The following is a 21,409-nucleotide window of genomic DNA, read 5'->3' on the forward strand; positions in this document are numbered from 1 at the left end:
CCATGGCCCGCCCCCTGTCTTGTGGGCAACCGCCCACCTATCTCGCCCGCCATGCCTTTGATGTTAAAGGATTCAATCAAGATGTCAGTTAAGCGGGAGGCTGCCCATTTAGTGTCCCGATGCCAGGGGCGCTCTCTGCGGCTCTGTTCCTCCCCAATACCGCAGCCCAAGCCTCGCAGATGGCATCTTGGTGTTCACACTATCACCGGTCCCACACTGGGCCCCAGAATCATCCATATAGGACCCCTCTATGATCCTCTCCTACCAGGCAGCCACTCCGCCTTCATCCAGGCTACCTAGCCCCCCCAAAGCCATGTTCCCCTCTCGGGTGTGGTCCCCCCGGGACCTTCGGCCACTTGCCCTGGCCCACCTCCAGGCCAGTCGGGACCCCAGGCCCCCGGCTCTTGGGCATCCCTCGCAGTGGGCCACCGGCCCTTTTGACTCTCATAGTCTTGGCCCCAGCTTGGGCCAGTCGAGGGTAATCTCCCCTTCGGGCTGGGTCTCTCTAGCCCCTCACTCTCTATCCTTGGGCCTCACCGTGCCACTACTCCCTTTCTCCTAGGGGCAACCGCAGCACCACGCCCTATACTCAATCTCACTCTCGGGGTCCGCCCTCTCTGGGCCCCTCACAACACTGGCCCTCTGGGCCCCCCAACAAACACAAGGGTAACCCACCCGGTGGTGGTGGGAGCTAGGGGTTAAGGCGCCCCGACCCGCCTTTCACCGGGGTGGTAACTGGCCTGGCATTTCCTGGGGGCTCCCGCGCCACTGAGAGCCCCACCAGGCCACCCACTCCCAGCAGGGTGCAGTTTCAGGTCATGCCCAGGACCAGGAGCCTCCTTACCATCCCCTTGCAGCTCCCCCTTACCTCCGGGTAGTTCTCAGCAGCCCTCCGGGCAGGCGATGTTGCTGCCTGCCTCCAGCAGCTAAACTGCACTGTTTATATAGGCAGCCCTTGCCTCTAAAATGGCTGCCCTCGTCAGCCACCTGGTGGCTGCCAGCTCCAGGCCCTTGAAGTGGCAGGCACACCCAGTACACTGCCACACCCCCCAATACTTAGATTGTAAACATGGAAAATTTACATTATAACTGTGGCAGGGCACTGTTGGTGCCTGTCACTTTAAGGGCTGAGCCAATCAGCCAGCAGCTGCTTGATTGTGGTGGCCATTTTAGATCTCTGGCCACCTATATAAACAGAGCAGTTTGCTGCTGCCAGGCCAGGCAGTAACATCACCTGGTTGCAAGGCTGAATGCAACATCCTGGAGATAAGGGCAGGAGGTTAAGGAGATAGTTTGGAGGCTCCTGGTCCTGGGCACAACCTAAAATTGCACCCTGCTGGGAGATGGGGCTCCCAGTGGCATGGGAGCCTCCAGGAAATACCAGGCTAGTTACCACCCCAGTGAAAGGCAGGTTGGGGTGCCTTAATAACCCCAGCTTCCACAACCAGGTGGGTTACCTCATAGTAGGGCCAAGAAGACAGACCCAGGGTAGAGAGTGGGCTAGAGGCTCAGAGGCCTGACTCAAAACACCCTTGACTGGTCATTGCTGGGGCCAGGACTGGAAAGATCAAAAGGGCCAGGGGCCCACCGCAAGGGACCCCCAGAGCTAAGGGTCTGGGGTTTCCGACTGGCCTTGGAGGTGAGGCCAGGGCTTGTGTGGTCGAAGGTCCCAGAGGGACCATGCCCGAGAAGGGGAAGAGTTCAGGAAGCTAGGCAGCCCAGAATGAGGGTGGAGTAGACAGCCTGATTGGAGGAATCTGGTTGTGGTCCGGATTGGAGGATTCTGGGGCCCAGTGTGGGGCCAGTGATGTTAAGAACTGTGAATGTCATCTGCGAGGCTTGGGGTGTGGTGTAGGGGAGGAACGGAGCCACAGATAGCACCCCCTGGCGTCAGGGCAAGAATGGGCAGCCTTCCGCCTAATTAACAACATAAATATGCATCATCAAAGCATGGCAGGTGAGGAGGCAGGTGGTTGGCCCAGAAACAGGTGGGCAGGCCAATGACAGATTGGCCCTGAGAAAGCCCCCTCTTACAATAATTAAGTTATATAATTACGTTATTAAGTTAAATAAGTTATAATTTTCCATTTATAGAATTTAATATGATCCTCCAATAATTAAATTCCACCCTCTGTCACTGTGGCAGGGGAAGCAGCAGCAATGGACAGTGGTAGGGGAGCAGATGGCAGGGGAGTCAAGTGACCTGAATGCTGCCTTCTTCCCCCCCACCACCTGTTCTCCCCACCATTTGCACCCTTCTTCCCCCATTTGTATGCCCTGGTGCCTATCCTCTCCCCCTCACCACAGTGCCTACACTCCACATCATCTGCCCCCTCTCCACCAAGACTTGGTTCTCTTGCAGACTGCTCCCTCTGCTGTGTTTGTGCCTCCCTCCTGCCCACACACACACATGCACACACACCTTGCCCTCTGCCACTAGCTGGCTCCAGCCCCTGCCCAGACATGCAGCAGTGGTTGTGGCAGCAGCAGCTCCAGAGCTGGAGCTGCTGCCAGCACTGCTATGACATGACTCGAGCCCAAGTCAAAGCCAGAGTTGGAGCCACAGCCAGCTGCCTCCCCCCGGCCCACCCCTTGTATCTGAATCCAAGATCAAAGATGAGGAGCTTTTCCCCCCATATTGAATGGAGGGGGGAAACCTTGTCTTGGGTATGAATAAATATGATAGTCTGTCTTCTAGTTCACATAAGTTAGCCTGTGAAATCATAACTAATACAGATGGGAGATTGACTATAATATTTGCTTGGCCAATATTTATAGAAAAGATTCAGCAACATTTACTTAATTTTATTCCTCGTTCTCTTATTTCCCCCATGAACTGATAGCACTTAGACTACGTGTCAGAATTACAGATGTAATACAGGGCTAGTGTAGTTCAAACCTCCAGTTCAGAATTTTTAGTGAAAGCAAAGCAAATCCTTCAGACATATCATGAGCTCTTTAATAGAGATAAAATACAAGTGTCATGACCAGCTTCATTAAAACAAAATTAGATTTTTATGTTGCATTGGAGTGATGTAGTTGTGATGGTTAAGGAAATATGCAAGAGGAAATTATTTTTGTGGGAGATATTCTTTATTGGACCAACTGCACAGTTGGAAGAGAGTTAGAAAAGCTTTCAGATACAAGATAATGTTCCTTGGGTTATGATTTCTCATTTTTGTTTATGAAATTTTCCTTAATTTGAAGCAGAACTCATCACATAAAGTTCATAATCTGTTCATTTGGGGATGGAGCCACCTTATTGTAAGACAGAGGCAATAGCAACTATCAGTTTGCTGGAATACTTGATTTCAGTTGATTCATCTTCCAGAAGTACATTGAGTCTGTGAAAAACAGAGAACTGTAGCACTCTCAGTATTCCAAATCAAAGGCTTATGGAGATATTCTAAAGCATCTATCCCCTGGTTGCTACCTAGTTTGACACTGAAATCCCAGTCCTAGGAAGTCCATAGTGTAACTTGAGGTTTTGTGACGCATTACAATGTTAGGTTAGGTCTTTTCTTCCAATTTTTTGTACTTGGGTTTACATTTTTGGTAAAATCCCAGAAGTCTTTTTAGTCTTTGCAAGCACATTCCTATCAAATAAATAAAATACGTTAAAGGCCACACAATCCAGAAAAACATAATTTTCTACTTTATTTATTTTTATTACTCTTATGTAGTAGGTAGGTATTAATGTAATGTCTTCCTTCATAATGAGGCAGAGAGAGAGACCAACTAAATAGCTGCAAATAATTTTTTTTGCAACTATTTAGTTGGTCCAATAAAAGATATCACCTCTACCATGAGTTCTGAAAAACTCTTTCACGCTTTCAAAATTGTATTAACTATAATTCTCTTTTACGTGAGTAGAAAGCCATCTGCAGAATAAATCAAAATAGATTATTTTAAAGTTGTACCCAAAAGACACTTGGGGGAAAACCTGACAGTGGCAAGATTTCCATTAACATCAGGAAGGCCAGGATTTCAACCTCTGAGTTCAGTCGAGTCAGATAATTTCTATTACCTTGTCCATAGAGATGCATCTAATAACTTTTTCCAGTTGTGTGATGTGCCTCTAAGAATATTAACCTTCCACCTCTTCTAAAATTTCTGCAGCTGTCTAAGTCTCATACTGAGCTGTCTTCTGTCACAGTGAGTAATATAGTACAGGAAAGGACCCCTTCATAATTAATGTAAGAAAGTGATCAAGCTCCATCTTAAAAACGGTGTTTAGGTTTTTGCCTTCTCTTCTGTATTTGGGAGGGATGTGCTGGCTCTGTAGTTAAGCTATTTTAATATAGAGAAAGAGGTGAGATTTTGACCCTTGCTCCAGACTCATGCTGAAAATTGCCCCCGGTCAACCCAGCTATAAATAACCATTTATTATTTGGATTAGGGAGTCAAATGTGGCCAAAGATAATGTTATCCACATTACTCCTCCATGTGCTATAGGCCACAGAAGCTGACATGGTTTTACTGTGCTATCCTGATGGGATATTCAAGCTTAAGTAGACCCTTGATTCTCTTTGAGTGCATCTACACCAGATGTTTTACTGCACAGTAGACTAATGTAGCACTCTTGTAGACTTTGATCCGGAGCAAATTTGCTCCTGGTTAGCCACACCAGCAGGAGGCCACAGGCGATGAGAGAGTTCTCTGTCCCTAGTCCTGGTACTGCTCAGCTCCCAGCTCCCCACAGGGATGGGGTTGCTCACTGCCACCACCATCCCAACACTGCACAGCTCCCAGCTCCCCACAGCAGCTAGGAGCCAAGAAGCCCTGGTAGGGGCTGCAACCACACACCCAGCCAGATTTTCCAGAGAATTCAGCTCACCTTTCAACATGCAGATGAAGTGCACAGTGCCAACCTGCTCCCATATCAAACAGCAGCAGGTACTGGGAGCTGAGCACTTTTGAAAATCTTGCCCTTGAACAGTGGATAATGGTGCCTTTCACAAGGCCAGGAAATGATCGTGATGTGAGTGAGTCACTGGACAGTTGTCCTTGTAGGTACATCTAAGATTGTTGCCTAACAAGGATTAAAGTCACATTCCTTATCTTATATATTGATCCATCAGTGTAGAGTTCTCTGTGTCTACAGGATACATTAATAGAGAAGGGTAGTTGAAATCCCTGGTTTTCTTACGTTTACGCCACTTGACCCTCTGTCTCCTTTACAGTAGAGGTGGCTTCCTCCTATATCCCATTTTCTCTTTTCTAAGACATCAGCAACCTCCAGCTGTGAATATTTGTTTTGATTGCTGTTCCTTTGCCTCCAAGCATGTGCTCTGGTTGGATCCATTCGTGCTTTCCCAACCAGCTTGATGGGGTGGGAGGGTGTTTAGAGTTTGTGAAATTGTAGGCACCAAACTCAAATAATAGACATGTATTTTTCCTCCATCCTAAGAGACCTTCCCTTCTTCTCTGTCCCCTAAAACGGCAGGTGCCCAGTCAGTGAATTAAGATAATGGTGCCAGTTCAGGTTCAGTTCAAGTCTCCTCCTTGTGGGCTGGATTTAGCAGTTTAAGTAGCCTGGCATCTACAGCTCTCAGCAACCTGTACTCTATGTCTGCCTAAGAAGCCCCCCTGCCTGACCCTGGCCTGGTAGGCCACTCTACTGTAACCAGCAGCTTTAAGAGGCCACATTGATGAAACTGGATGCTCATCTTGCTGGGATCCTATGACCCCAGCTGACTTCCTGCCCTTTGGGCAGGGGGCTGGACTCGATGATCTTCCGAGGTCCCTTCCAGCCCTAATGTCTATGAAATCTATGAAATCATTGCTCATAGCCAGGAGACCAGCGCGGTGGCTGAACAACCTCTCCTGCATTTGATGTGGATTAGGAATGGATGCCCATGCTTTGTTCACATCTTCCATCAGGAGGAACGAGGATTGGCTGGTGAGGCTAAGTTCACTGGCAGTGGAGAGGAAAAGTCCCCTGAGGCATTCACTGTGCTTGTAGTGAGGAACACCAGACCCAAGCCTCTGGCTTGTTAAATTTGTAGGTTTAATGGATTACAGTTCTATCCCTAAGTGCCAGCCAGCCATGCTTTAGGCTCTTGCAAGTCCATGTTAGCCCTTGGGCTGTACTCAGCACCCCTGCTCTGGGCTTGCATGTCTTCTTGATAAAAAGGGGAGGTGGGGAGTGAGGATGACTGAGTTGAGGAGTTGCCTGTGCAGCCTTAAGTTGGCAGTCTGCCTCAGCACTGGTCTTCTGAGGTATGGGAGCTTGTCAGTCTGTGTGTGTATCCCATACCCACCAAGGCTGGGGAGACGTGAAGGATGACTCTGATCCAGGCACCAGGAAGGTTGGCCAGTGCAGCTGTACTGTTCCAGCCAATCCCAGCAGATTTTCCTAAGAAGATATAGCCTGCACTGTCAAGTGAGAGTGGTTTTGCTGGGATAGCTTAGGTAGGGTCCCTGGGCTAAGTAAGCTATAGAAGCAGAAAGAACCAGGTATTTGTTAGTGTACTGTGCCTGCACTGGGGCTTTATCAGAATACAAATGCAATGAAAATTATATCACCTAATTGGCATGGCTACAATGGCAACAGCTTTAAGCACACAGATCTTCCCTGAGGCATGGAGGAAAAGGAGCTTCTAGTACCCAGTTTTGGAGAAAGCAGAGAGCAATAGTGGACTGTTGATGCCCTAGTATAAAAAAAAAAGAGCACTCAGACTTTCCTATGCACAGAGGAACATGCTGGCACTGTGGGAGGGTTCCCATATCTAGATATATTGAAGTGCTATTTCTCCTCCCAAGCCCACACATCCCTCGTAATAGTTATGAGTAGTAATCACTTGTGTGAGTTCACAGGCAATACACCTGACAGCTCATCAACTTCGGCTGCAGTTAAATAAAGAGGGTGGGAGAGGGGTCCCTGTTTTGGGCTATCCCATATGTGAGTGCTGTGGTGGGCATGAGGAGTCACCTGCGGGTTTTTCTGCACTGTGGTATGCTTGGTTGGAGCCTTTGCCCTGTTGTGCTATGCGGGTTGACCTGCCCACACCTCTTGCCTTGAAGAATGTTGTTTAGCAGCACTGTCTTGTGTAAACGGCATTGGAAAGGAAACAAGAAGGTGGAGGAAGAGGGAAGAACAACAGGGATGGCCAGTTCCATGTGGTCAAAAATCATGAATAGGGCTCTGAAAATCATGGGCGATCTTTTTAATCAGGAAATAGGGCAACAGTAGGAAATAGTGGTTTCGTTTTCTTCCTTGTATGGTTTTTAAGGCTTCAAGTTGCATGTTTTCAAGCTTCTCTTTGCAAACACCAGGGCTGAAAATGATTTTATTTATGTGAGAGGTGTCATTCTCAGGTAATAACCTCACTCCTGGAGCAGAGTCTTTAAGGAAAATAAGCAGCTAATATTAATAAAATGGCAAGTGCTGGCAGCAGTGGGAGAGCTTAAAGTGAAGGAGGAGAGATCAGGAAGTAGGGACAGGTGTGAAGCCACGTGCAAGGCAGAACTTGGAAAGTCGGGGTCCTAATGCCTATAGAACAATGATGGGCATCAACTGGAGCTTGCAGACCTGTAACCGGACTTGTCCAACATTCCTCTTGTTTGCATCTGGATTTCTGGTGCAGCCTGCCACAGGCTGACCCCAGCTGTGGAATCATGATTTAGTTCCAGTCCAAGATTGACAGTTTAGGGGGACAGGGTCTTAGTTTTGGTTTGGACCACACCTGGCACAGAGCTAACCACATGGGAGGGAGGTGGTTATGGGAATCTCCCACTTGGGAAGCATCCCAGAGGTCATCTCCTGCCCTTCTTGCACCCTATGCATGGGGCCCTATTCCCTGTCGGAGCTTGGAGCATCCTGTTTGTATCCCCCAGACCTCATGGTCTCAGCCCAGGAGGACTTGCCAGGATTCCACTGGGGATGTTGAGTGGTGCCAGGATTCTACTTTTTGTCTCTGCTTGACTGTAAATCACTGCTGATCCACCTCTCCCTAAATAGGGTGCATGCCTTCAGGGCTGTTCGCTGCCTGGTGCCAGAGTCAGGTCTTCTCCAGCATTTCCAGCTGCTGCGTGTAGCAACTGCTACTTCTGTAAATGGCCTCCAACGCGCAGAGAAAGCGAGAGAGTGAAGGGCATGCAGCAGGGCTGAATAGTCCTCTCTGGGTACCAGTAGGGAAAAAGACTGGGAGGAAGGTGATGTTCTGCAAGAAAGAGAGCAAACAGCACTGACTGGAGGGAAGTGTGAGACCCATGGGATCTGCAGGGCTACTCAGATCCCAAGGACAGCTCCCCCACACGCCTGTGTGCCCTCAGAGTTTGTTCTGTGCATACCTGCTTTCCTTTCCCTCTCTCCCCCACTCTGTGTTTGGCTTTGTTCTTCCTTATTTCTCCAATATCTGCTTTCTCCTATCACTCACCCTTAACTGTACATACGGGCAGCAGAGAAATCCAAACAAGCTATAAAACCAATTTACAATGAAAAATCACCCGCTACATCACTCAAATACCCATAGACACATTTCACTTCCCTGCGAGACTCCTGCTGAAGGATTTGGTGGCAGTACAACTCTGCCCATTTGTCTTTATAAAGGCAAAGTATGTGCCACAGACAGCACTAGGGGACAAAACCCTAACAGAAGCACTGCATTTGCAGTTCTCCAAACAAATCCTGCACCCACACACAGAGGAATATTCTCAACAATGGCTCCAGAGTAAACCTCTGACAACTGAACCTGCAGCTTCTAGTACCGTCTCGCACACAGCTACGTGTGCCTCCCCTCAACACCATGCACTAGGAGACTACAGACGGGAACATGATGAACACAACTCTCTCCCGGGTCTGGATAACTCCTCCATCCATGTCTCCTTGCAGCAGTATATGGGGATTGTGAAGGCAGTGTGCTCTTCTCTGATTCAGCTGGAGCAGCAGAGTCCAGCCCAGGGAACAGACTATCTCCTGGGGGAGGAAGATGTCACAACCCAGTGATTTTGGTGCCTCGGCACGATGGAATTTTCCCGCCACATGAGAGCCTCTTGCACAGCAAAGGTTTTCTGTTGCAACAGAAAAACCCCGGTGCAAGAGAGTTCCCGCCATTCGAATGCAAATTTGTGTCCCACTATTGGCCAGTTCTAGATTATTCCTACGTGGCGGCTAGTAATTGGCTTGCTAGCCGTTTAAAATTTCATGCAACTTCCGCCCAAGTCGGAGAACTTTGAGCACGCTGCAGAGTGTTTCTAAAAGAGATCTGACTTGCGGCTGAGCTGATCGATAGACTGATCACCTATCGATTCTTCTCCCCGTTGCCGAGCGCAATCTTCGACGTACCCTTCCCCGCCGGCTTGATTTGTGGACGGATGAGCCAGCCTGAGCCCTGCCAGCTGGAACAACTCACATAGTTGTTCAAACGACCGCACCGTCTGCGTCGCAGCTACAAGCGGCGTAAGTAAAGTTTTGCAACCATTAAGCTTTGTCTGCCTCTCTATTCACCAGCCTGCCCAACGAAAGAGTAACTACTGAATCACCTCGAGTCAGCTCTGGCTGTCCGAGACAGAAGATAGGAGTAGAATACCTTGGGATGCTGGAGGGCTGTGCTTCTCTCAGAAGAGAAAGTGTACAGACATTTTCTCTCCAAGGAGATATTTAACCCTGGTTGTTCCTGAGTTATTTTTCTTTCAGAGAGATCATTTTTGGTCTGTGAGAAAAATCCTGAACATCTGTTTACTCATCTGAACACTCATGGTTTCTGCTCGGAGAGCTTCAGCTTTCCCAGTCAAAACTAAATATATGTACATAGCCCTTTGTTCTTTTATGCAAAATATGGTATGAAGTTGGGTATGCGTCTAAGTTAGACTAAAAAGCATTTTCTTGCTTATTTTCACCTCTTAAATATAAATACTACATTTTCTATGTTTCACTCATGTGCTACCATAGAATCATAGAAACAGAAAAGTTCAGCTGGAAGGGACCTTGGGTGGTTATCTAGCCCCACCCCTTGCTCAAGGCAGGATCGTTCTTGTGCAAACAATCTTAGACAAGTGTTTGTCAAATGACTCTTAAAACTGCACAAACAGCTCTCTTGCATAACTATAAAGCACAACGCCCAGAGCATTGAAAACCACCCTTACTTGCCACAAGTAAAGCAGAGGCACAAAGGCACCGGCAATGTCCTGTCATTTAAATAACAGGAAGTAGCTTGTGAAAATGTGTTTGATCCAGGGAAGAGGACCATACATGACTTGATTATTTTTTAAAAAATCTTTGCTAGCACAAAGATTTTTGCTAGCACTGGCAGTTTCATGTGTCAGTTCCTATATTAATTTCAAATCTATTTTATTCTCATTTCATAAAAGCCCCACATCTTCCTGTTTCCATTTTCTTCCTTTTTCTCTTTTCATTCATATTGCTGAAGTACCTTTTCATTTTCAGTTTAAAAAGCCTTGTAAGTTCTAAATTAACTTGATATTTTGTAATTTTCATTTGTGACGAGCTAGCTGGCAGTGCCTTAGCCCAGGGGTTTTGAAAGGGCAAAAGATGATTGGAGGACTTGGGATTCCCTTTCCTCACCACCCTGGTAATGCTTTGGCCCAGGGGTTTTGAAGGGGTAAAAGATGATTGGAGGATTCTGGATTCCCTTTCCTCACAATCAGGCCCCAGAGACTCACCCTCTGTGTCCCCTGATTGGCCCCTTTGGGTCACCTGGAGGGGGATAAAAGGGGCAGTGCGGCTGACTCAGGGAAGACCAGGAGGGACCACAAGGAAGTAGATTCAAATAGCTGGCAAGAGCTGAGCCAGTGGGCTGGGAACAGTTGCCCCAGAAGAGCCTCAAGGAGTGGAACCTGTAGGCAGCAGTTGGACCCTCAGCAGTGCAGTGTGCAGCCGGCAGGAGAGGCTCCCCACTGGGCTCCAGGATTGCCTACAAGAGGCTGCGGCCAGCAGGAGAGGCTCCCCAGCTCTAGCAAGGATCTGAGCAGCAACCTGAGAGGTTCCCAGCTCTGCTTCCAGCTCCTCCAATCAGAGGCCAGGCAGCTTGATGTGAGGCAGGGGCTCCAGGAAGGTCAAGACCCCTAGCAGCTTGGAGCAGTACTAGCACTGGTGGCTGTGTGGCAGAGTTTCTGCCTACTATATGAGAGATATGAGTTCAAGTCCCAGCTTTGGTGAGTTGGGGCAAGTGACCTAACAGGGAGAAATTCTTCTTGCAGTGGAAGGGGGCCATTGTGTTTTTCTCCCCCTCCAGGTACCTAGGCCCTATATTCCATGTAATTTGACCTTTTGTATTTTGTGCCTTTTATATTTCACCAACCAGTATGGTTTGTTCTGCTGTTCGTGTTTTACATTTTGGTTAACCCTGTCTTTTGTCACCTGGATGAATATGTCTATGATTGTAAATGTCTAACCTTTGTTGAATCCTGCCCCTTTGGGGCATTGTACCTATACCCCCTGGTTTATACTGGTTATGTTCCCAGTATTGTTCCCTCATTAAAAGGTATATGGTTAAGTCCCCATTGGTGGTCTGGCTCTGCTCTATAGGGGGAGGAGAGTCCCTACACCTCCCACAGCGCTAGTGCACCTGCTTTGATCCCTTGAGTTGGAGATGGGGTACCCCTTGGAGTACCTCCCAGGTTACACATTTATCCCTACATTTTTTTTTAATTTCCAAGACACAGCTTTTATAAAAGTTTTATAAAAGTTTACCATAGATTCCCAGTGAGATTACAGAGATGGTGTTTAGCAAAAAAAAAAAAAAGCTTTCCATCATGGACCCACTCAAGGATAATCTATATACTACAGCTTCTGCTTCCTGTTATCTCCACTGTCTGTACAATTCCTTGCGTTTTCATCACTACTGCCTCAGTCACAGTTATTTCTTCTTGACTTCATCACAAAAGAAGAAAGATGGTTTCTTTTTTACCAATGATAAGTAAAATCCCAGCTTCTCTGTCACTTGCTATTGGTTAGGTTCAGATAGCAAGGTATTCAATTATGTCTTTTGCTTGTTTTGTAGTATCTTGGAAAAGTATAAAATTCCTACAAATATTCTTATTTTCAATCAGACTTTATTTCTCCATCAAAGATAATAGAGGGCTGAGTTTTCTATTCAGGTCTGACCTTAATATTATTGTGGGATAATATAAGAGAACAAATGGTTTACATAAAATATTTTTTTACTTAGTGGACAGCATGTGTTGGAATTTTAAAGACAAGGAAGAATGGGTGCAAGCATAAAAGTGAGCTTCTGATTTGAGAGACTGACTCCATGTCCTGAATATGGGTTCATCTGTTAAAGAGAAACCAGAGTAGTGAGAGAGATTCTTTTATTTCTTAAATGACAAAATGTTATGCCCATAATTTTATAATCTTATATGACAAAAATTAGTGGAGAAGCCAAACTTCTAAGAGATTCATTTAGTGCTGAAGGAAATACAAAAAGAAGTATTAAGAACTGGAAATCTTAGTATATGTGCAAATTATGATCTAATGGGACATACTGTTTTGGTGGGATAGATCACACAACTGAAATATTGTTGTGGATGGATGTAACTTTTTCAGGAAGGACAGGCAGGGGAAAAAAGGAAGTGATGTTGCCTTATATATTAATGATGCGTATATTTGCTCTGAAGTACAGAAAGAAGTGGGAGGGAGACCTCTTGAAAGTATCAGGGTTAAGGTTAAAAAGGGGGGTGGTGGAGGTTTACTGCACTCCATCAAACCATGAGGAGGAAGTGGACAAGACTTTATTAACCTAACTGAAGTATCCAAATCGCAGGGCTTGATACTTGTGGGGGATTTCAGTTACTTGCAACACTTATTTGGAGGGTAACACAGTAGTGTACAGATGGTCCATAAAGTTTTTTGGATTGTGTGTTGGTGACAGGATTTTGGTAGAAATGGTAAAGAAGCCAATGAAGGAGAAGCTGGTGCTTACTCATAAATCTGCTGCTTACTCATAGAGAGGATTTTTTTGAGACTCTGAAGGCAGAAGGCAAAACAAAAAGATAAACTTCTTGATACTAAAGAAAGGGAGGAGACCAGCAGAATAAAATCATTAAATGTCAGAAAATCAGACTTTCATGAATTTACAGAATTCATAGGTAGAATCCCATAGGAGGCAAACCTAATCTAAAAAAGAGTCCAGGCAATGTTGTAGTTGCTCAAAAGGACAATATTAAGGACACAAGAGTGTGCCGTTCTGGTGCAAAGAAAGAATAGGAAATAGAGCATGAGACCAGCTTGACTAAACAGTGACCTTTTTAATGACTTGAAGCTTAAATAATTTGGATGCTTTCAAATAAGCAAGTCTGGATGAAATTACTCCTAGAGTATGCTGAGATGCTTGCAGATTCATTGACTCATCTTTGAGAACTCATCACAATCAGGTGAGGTCGCCAAACATTGGAAAAGGGCAAAATATAGTATGCATGTTTGAGAAAGAGAAGGAATAGCTCATAGGGAATTAGAAACCAGGCAATCTAACTTTGATAACTGAAAAGATACTAGACCATATCATCAAGGAATCCATTTCCAAGCCTGTAACAAGGTGAGAAGGAATAGCCAGCATGGATTTTATCAAAAGCAAGTTGCATTTAATCAATCTGGTTTCCTCCTTTTACAAAGTGTCAGTCTTTGTAAATAGGAAGAGAGGAGTGCATGTACTTATGAGAGAGAGGAATGGGAGCACTGTGTCCAGTTTTAGGCACCACATTTCAAGAAAGGGTGGACAAATTATAGAGTATCGAGAAGTGCAACAAAAATAATTAGATCTCTGGGAAGCATCAGGTTGGCTTTCAGGAGGAAGCATGAGGAAAGGTTGGAAGGGTGGGATTACTTAGTCTGGAGAAGAGAAGATTAAGGAATGATTTGACAACAGGCTTCAAATACTATTGCTATTAATAGGATGATAATCAACTGTCCTGTGTGCCCACAGGGGACACATGGCTGTGATGGTATAAATCAGAGGTGTTCAACCTCCAACCCATGGGCAAAATGCGGCCTGTGGAGCTATCACATCTGGCCTGCAGGGCTCCCCAGGGTCCAGAAGTTTGACAGTGGGGAAAAGATAGTTGCTAATATGTCACTCTCCTTCCTGCCAAATTCCCAAACCCCAAGCCAAGCCGTGCCCCATATAGGGTTGCAGTTACAGGTTACCTTTAACCATTCTAAATCTGATCAGTCAGGTTAAAGTTTAATGCCTTCTCTGACCTGCAAAACTGTGGCTTGCTACTAAAAGGCCTGGCAAGCAGAGGCATGGCTAGAAGCCAGGACTCAATCCCTCCTCTGAAAGTAAAGCCCTGGGGTGTGCAACACATCAGGGTCCCAGAGGTGGCCATGACACCCCCGTGGTGGCTCCGTGACTGTGCCCTACTCCACTGCTAGGGCACCAGCCTGTCTCTCCTGCTATGCCTCAAAGGTATTTATAATATATAGGGAGGCTGCCCACAGGCCTTTGCTGGGCCTTGGTCTCACTGGTCCCTCTCTGGTACCAGGCCCCTGTCCCCTGTATGCTTGAGCCTGCCCCTGGCAGGGCTCAAGGCAGTCAAGTGCCCCCCAGGCACTAATGAGGCCTCCTTACCTTCCTTTCCAACCTCATCCCAAACCACCAATAGAAACAGCAACATAAATCGTAAGCCCCTGGGCTATAACATAAACAACAAAGTAGTAGCCCTCTGTCCCTTTATGAGGGCAAACCTTTACCCCTAATATAGCATGCCAGGATATCTGAGCTTCCCTGCTCCTGTAGGCAGCAAAATGGTCAGCCCAACATCCTTGGGTGGCTCCCATGGGTAGGAGCTCCTCCCCTGTGGCAGCCAGGGAGAACTCTCCTGCTAGCCCCAGTCTTGGGCTTATATCAGAGGTGGGCAAATATTTCATGAGGTGGGCTGCTTACCAAGTTTTGGCCAGCTATTGAGGGCTGCGCCCCGGTTACCATCTTGTGACCGGAAGTCCCACCTCCCTAACCCCTGACTTTTACCACAGAAGTCCCTCCCCTTGCCACTGGAAGAACTCCTTTCTGCAATTGGTTTTGTTATCTCAGAACCAGAAAAATACCAAATGATATTCTAAAAAGCAAATATCTAAAAGATTCATTAATTTGATTTCAAAAATATTTTTGTCCTGATTTAGATGAGTTTGTGTGGTGTATATAGAGGTGATTGTACAATAACTTAAAATGAAGTCTTACGGTTGTATATTGTCGGGGGGTGGGTATAGGTTTGTGGTGGGCTAGGGGGGTGTGGGTATGGGAGCATGTGGGTGTGTGTGTGTGGATACGTGCGGTGTGGGTGGGTATGGGGTTTGTGGGGGAATTGTGTGTGGGGGAGGGTGGCTGGCATGTGGGTGTGGGGTTCTGCATGTATGGCAATGTGAGGGAGGGTGTGGGTGCATGTGTATGGTGGGGTGTGAGAGTCACCCTGTGAACACACACACTCTGCCCCTACCTGCTCACACACGCATGTGCACACACACACACATGCACACTCTGCCCCTGCATACACACACACACCCCCCACCCATGTGGATGCAGGCCCTGTACTCCCAGGTCTGGCAATGCAGCTGGGAGCCACATGTTGCTGGAGCAGTGTGGGTGAAGAAAGCAGGGAAATGTCTTGTGGGGGGTGGGGAGGGAATGAACTGGGCTCCTGTCTCCTGCTGCCAGCTCCCTCTGGGTCCTACTGCCCCTGGCTCCTGTTGTCTTTGACAGGTATCCAGGAGCAGATAAATGTTTTCTAAACTTTTTAGGTGTCCCATGGGCTGGATAGAATGGCCTGGCAGGCTGGATAAAGTCCGTGGGCCCTATTTTTCCTGCCCTGGCTTATATGCTTCCAGGACCCTGCCTGCATCTAGTTTAGCTAACTGCTTGCAGGTGTCTGCTAACTGCCTCATTTTGCCCTGTTGCCCTGGTAACTGCCAGCTGCTGCATCCTACCTGCCCTGCAGTGCTCCCTGGCTAGCATGCCTTTATCTTAAAGTAACAGAGAGCCCAGAGCTCTCTGTTACAGGGTTAAGCAGAGCAAGAGCATGGAACCCAGGGGAGCATGCCTCCCCAGAGAACCATGTTGTCAACACACTTGGCACTAAGCAGTCCTTTTCTCCCTCCCTCCTCCCCTTCCAGGAATGTGGGAGGCTGGAGAGGGAAGTGACACTTCCCCCCCACCTCTCCCAAATTCTCTGGGCTAGGGGAGAGCCGCTTGGATGTAGGACAAAAATGTAGCCCTCTGAGGAGAAGGGCACATGCCTGATTCCCAGCCCAAGGGCCCAAATTGGGTTTCCTAGAGTCCTCAGAGTGGGCAGCATGCTGCCAGGTGCATTGAGTGAAGAGGGCTGAGATTCTCTTAATTTAATAAGCCAATCTATAAGAATCCCAGCCAGAGAATGGTGGACTTTGGAGCTATAAAGCCTAGTATTAGTCTACAGCCTTACTTTGCTAAGCACTTGAAATTGCATACACACACACACACACACACACACACACACACACTAGAGACTTAAGTTAGATAACCAGAATATATTGTAATACAAATGGCAAAAATGAACACATGAATTTGACAGGTTAATGGGTTATTAACATATATCTATGGAGTCTATAGACACTACAATACAAGTAGTCTGACTAACCCAAACACATTGGGAGCAGAATGGCTGTGACCTGTGCTGCACCAGATGGCAGGCACTTGCTCACTAATCTCTGTCACAGTCTGTCAGTGAACTGAAGCTGCCTTTGCTTCCTCCTTCCCCCTTATGGAGTTTCCCTCAGCTTTAATTCCTTTAGGGAACTTGGCTCTCCACAACTGAGAGTGGGGTAATACTTTACCCTCCTTGTGATCCTGCAGGTTGGTCTTCTGGACTAAGATCCCAAAAGCTCCCTCCTCAGAGTCTTCATTGATCCAACAAACAACTAGGCAGACTCACACACCAACTTTCAATCACCTCATGCTAGCAGACGATCTCTCAGCATACCTCAGAAATGTGGACCTGCAGAAGCTCACCAAGTGAGCCCAACATGCACAAAAAACCCAGACCCACAGGTGCTCCTTCTTTCTCAGTGGTCCCACCATACCTGCCAATCACTCAAGCGTCCAATCAATTGGCCAGGAGCAGTGCCAATCATACATTGATCTTCCTTATACCCAATCAGTTATCAGACCACCTCAGAAGATGAGCAACTTACCATTGTTACCATTTGCGCCATTGCTTGAGTCTTTTCTGAGCTTGCTTCACTCAGTGAAAGTAGGTCATGACATCACTGGAGCCAAGAGTTCACTGGATCTAGAATGCTCCCTCCTGACTCCTAGTCAAAGGAAGCCTCAACCCTACACTCTCAATCACAAATTTCAATGGAGAAGTCAAGGCCAGAAACTGGGCCAACATTGGGGTCATACCCATTGGTGGTGGGTGGGGGTGTTGACTTGGGGTCAGTACCATATCTTGGGCAGTGGAGCGTGGGAGGGTGGAAAGTTTGTCAGGAGTAGAGGGGCTAGGAACCATGAATCCTGGGATACTGGATGACTGCATATTAGTTGCTTTATCTCCATAGTACAGACTAGCAATAACCTAGCTTGAGATATCACTGAGGTGTTCAACCTAACCCTCCTCTAAAATGGCATATTCTTTAAGATGCTTAAATCGTACTTAGCACAGTTTAACCCTCTTTAATGCATGAACACTCCAGTTTTAAGTGTCTTGAGAACAGTTTAAAGGTAACGTGTAACACCACCCCTACAGATTCTGTGTGAGATCTTGGAAAAGATAATTAGGCTCAAATTTTCAAAACATTTCACAGACTAGCTTAGTTATCAAATTTAAGCACATGGGTCTCATTAGAATTATACCATGGATAAATCTGACTCCTGGATTCCGATTTTTAGAGGCATTGGGTGCCTTGAACGCCAAAAGTAGTGAAGTCCTATAGAACTGTAGTAGGGTTACCATATTTCCAGTTCCAAAAAAGAAGACACCTGTTACAGGGACACCTCACTCCCAAACCACATCTCCCTGGCCCTGCCAGTGCCCCTTACTCCCAACCTGCAGCCCTCCATCCCTGCTGCCACCCCTCACTCCTGACCCACAGACCCCTGGCCCTGCTGGTGTACCTCACTCCCAACCTGCAGCTCTTTGGCACTGCCAGTGCCCCTCACTCCCAGCCCACAGCCCCCCACCTCCCCAGCGCCCCTTGCTTCCCCCAGCCCTGCTGGAGGGGGCCTCCAGCTGGCCCTAATCTGACCAGGCTGGAGCACAGGGGCTGAGACCTTTAGCACCCACCACCCCAGGCTGGGTCTTCTGCACTGTGCCAGGCAGCCTGGCTATGGCCCCCCCCCCCCCCGCAGCATCTCCCAGATGCCCTGCCCCCGCGAGCATGGCCACTAACCCTTGGTACTGCCAGCCCAGCTGCACAGCTCCACACTGCTCCTGAAGGGCTCCTCCATCCCCTTTCCCCACTGGATGGACAGGCACCTCCCCCCTGCCCCTGTGCCCTGCCACAGCCCTCACGCCTAAACACGTTGGCAGGCACCCACCCCGCTAGCCCAATGCTGGCAGGCACCTATCCACCAGACACCCTGGCGTTCCACCCCCACTTCCCATAGACTTACCTGTACCCAGCTTCCAGGGCTGCTCCCACCACCCTGTGCGGCTTCATGCCGGCCACGTGTGTGTGCACATGTGTATATGCATGCAGACACATGTGATGCCCGTCTCTCCAGTTGCCCTTCCCCCGGCTCCCACCAGCGGAGTGGGCAAAATCCCAGACATTTCTTCAGATTTAAAAAAAAACCCGCCCAGATGGAAATCAGAGGATCCAAAAAGAGGATATGTCCAGGAAAACCCAGATGTATGGTAACCCTAACTGTAGATTGTCCACACCTCTGAAAATTAGGGTATTAAGCTGTGGCACACTTTTAGGCTGCTTGGAGATGTTAAAAAAAAAAAACCCAAACCCCCAAAAAGGTAGAAGTAGCAGTGAATTACTTTGACCTGGCTCCATAAGCATCTATATAGCTTTTTGGCACCTTTATCTAATTGCTGATTCAATCAGCTATTAAATAAAAGTGCCAAAAAGCCCCACTAAAATGCCTGATCCATACTGATGTTGGGCGAGCCAGGTCTAACTAACGCACTGCCTCTTTTGGGCATGTGCTGGCTTCAGCACGGGAGCATGCCAAGTTTTAAAGTAAAGCACCACTTTTTTTGTCTGCAAACAGCCATAGATTCCACAGTGATATTATAGAGCTGGCATTTAGAAGAACAAAATGTTTTTTGTACACTAAGCACATCTGATAATTGATCATTATAATGAAATAAATGGGGAACCTACTGATGCTTCTTATAGCTGAATTCTCCCTGACTTCTTTCTTTGCTTCTGTTTTACCATCTATAAAATGATGATAATAATACAGTAAAATCTCTGTTACATGAGTGGGGAAGGGAGGGTGCCAGTTATCCAAAAATTCCAGTTATCTGAGAGTTATACTCAAGGAAGATGGTCCCATACTTATAGTGCAAATTTTCAAAGAATTAGTGTACAATACATTACAGTATAACATACTGTGTAAAGAATAAAATAGCATACAGATAAAAATGCCATAAAAGTCAGTCACCCCAAACTCTAGGGCAGCCTGGCCGCAGGCTGCTGCAGCCGAGGGGAGGGGCACGCACACACAGATACCCTGCATGGGTACCATCAGAGTGGTGCAGCAGGCAGCAAAACAGGGCAGTGCCGTGTGCATCCCACCACTGAAATTCTGGCTAATTAAGTATTATGGTTAGTTAAATGCCAGATAAAAGAGATTTTACTGTACTTAACTTATACCCTTTTTGGCTCAGGTTCAATGCAAGGAATTCTTTAACCTTACACTTCATAATGGCTAGATTTCAGACATGCAGAGTGTTTCATTAAAAAAATAAAAATACTATGAAAGACTTCTCCCTCTGCATTTTTGTATGCATTTGACCTTTGACATTTTTGGTGAGAGATTTAAGATAATTTTATTAATACAGTAAACTCACAATTCAGGTTTCCCTCTAAATAGTCCATAAAAATGAATCATATTTTCCTGTAAAAGGAAGATACTGGGATACAATTATGGTATAACTTATCTAATTATAATGTATCTAGTTATAGAAGCTGAAAAAAAGAAGAAGGATAAAGCTACCAAGGATCTGGAAACATTCTGGAAATATTTGGAGCCAGTTCTTAACAGTGGGAAGAATGGATCAAATCTCTTCAACATTGCCAGACTTCATCACCTTGTTAAGGAAAACACCTTTCCCCTAGTCGGGACAGACAGTGAGATGATGGTCAGTGGTCTCCTTTTTAATACTGAACTGCATTTAGTACTAATTTGAGAATAATTGGAATTTGAGCTTAGTATGTCTGTAAAAATGAATGAGAATATTTGGCTTACAAAGCCAGAGCTGTCAAAGATATGGCCAATAGACTGGATCTGGCCCATGGAGCCCTATCATCAGGCTCATGGTGCTGCCTGCGGGTCTCAGACTGGACCTGCATGTGGTGGGCACGGCTGGATCTGCCAGGGTCAGGGCTACACGCTTCCTGCAGTGAGCGGGGCTGGTCCATGACACATGGTGAACTTGGCATGCATGGCATATCAGCCCCACATGAGTTGACTGGCTCCATGCCACTCATCCAGCCCATGGGGCCCAGTGGCTTTGACACCTTTGCTTTAAAGCAGTACATTTGACTTAGCATGGACAAACATACATTGGTAGCAGCTTCAAATGGCAAGAGGGTGCTTCTTCTCTGGATGCCCAGCAGCTGTTATGCTGTAACTGTTGTATGCACCTGAACCTGTAGCCATACAAATGTAGGAAAACATCTCCAACTTTAACCTTGCTTCATTTATATCAAAATGGGGGTGATTTACCACATTTTCTTGAAACAACATGCACCTTTTCCCCAGAAAACAGCAGCTGGAAATTGGGTTGCACATTACAAGTGAGGTAACCGCAGTTCCTAACACTTAAGCTTCAACTGGGCAAAAGCAAAAGGAACTGCACATGATCCACAGGGAACAGAGCTAAGAGCACGCTCGGCTACACAATTGCTGCTACTCAGTTACTTACTACAAAGAAGTATTTTTTTTCTTGCATTCTGCCTTTCAAAAACAAGATTTGTCTTATTCTGGGTGTGTTGCATGTGAGAAAATAAGGTAGATCATGTGTATGTCTACATGCTCTTACAGATGTAACAGTTGCAATATAACTGCTTCATTAGCAAGAGCCCCCCCTTTCTTTTTTGAAGATGCTCCAACTAAATTTGTCCATCCTCTGTGAGTTTCTAAACTTCATCCAGTTTGTGGGATGGATCTGACCCATGAAGACATGCCATCCAGTCCATAGGGTTCCCCATGGGGCCAGAAATGTGGTTGGTGTCCCCCCCACCCCACAAAAAATAGGTCTGCTATCCCTGTAGAAACAGAATGCCTGTTGTTGTCAG

The 21,409-nt window shown here is 46.8% G+C and overlaps 1 protein-coding gene across 8 annotated transcripts in view; it reads left to right on the forward strand.

Annotated features, from left to right (window-relative positions):
- Positions 1-21,409, forward strand: part of SPAG17 (sperm associated antigen 17) — a 446,381-nt gene that overhangs the window by 130,015 nt on the left and 294,957 nt on the right. For all 8 annotated transcript variants that reach the window (XM_059720343.1, XM_059720341.1, XM_059720342.1 and 5 more), the window contains exon 7: positions 20,069-20,250. In XM_059720343.1, coding sequence (XP_059576326.1) covers positions 20,069-20,250 — 182 coding nt within the window. The remainder of the gene's footprint in view (positions 1-20,068; positions 20,251-21,409) is intronic.

The sequence above is a fragment of the Alligator mississippiensis genome, chromosome 1 (assembly GCF_030867095.1).
Source record: "Alligator mississippiensis isolate rAllMis1 chromosome 1, rAllMis1, whole genome shotgun sequence".
In the NCBI taxonomy this organism is placed as follows: domain Eukaryota; kingdom Metazoa; phylum Chordata; order Crocodylia; family Alligatoridae; genus Alligator; species Alligator mississippiensis.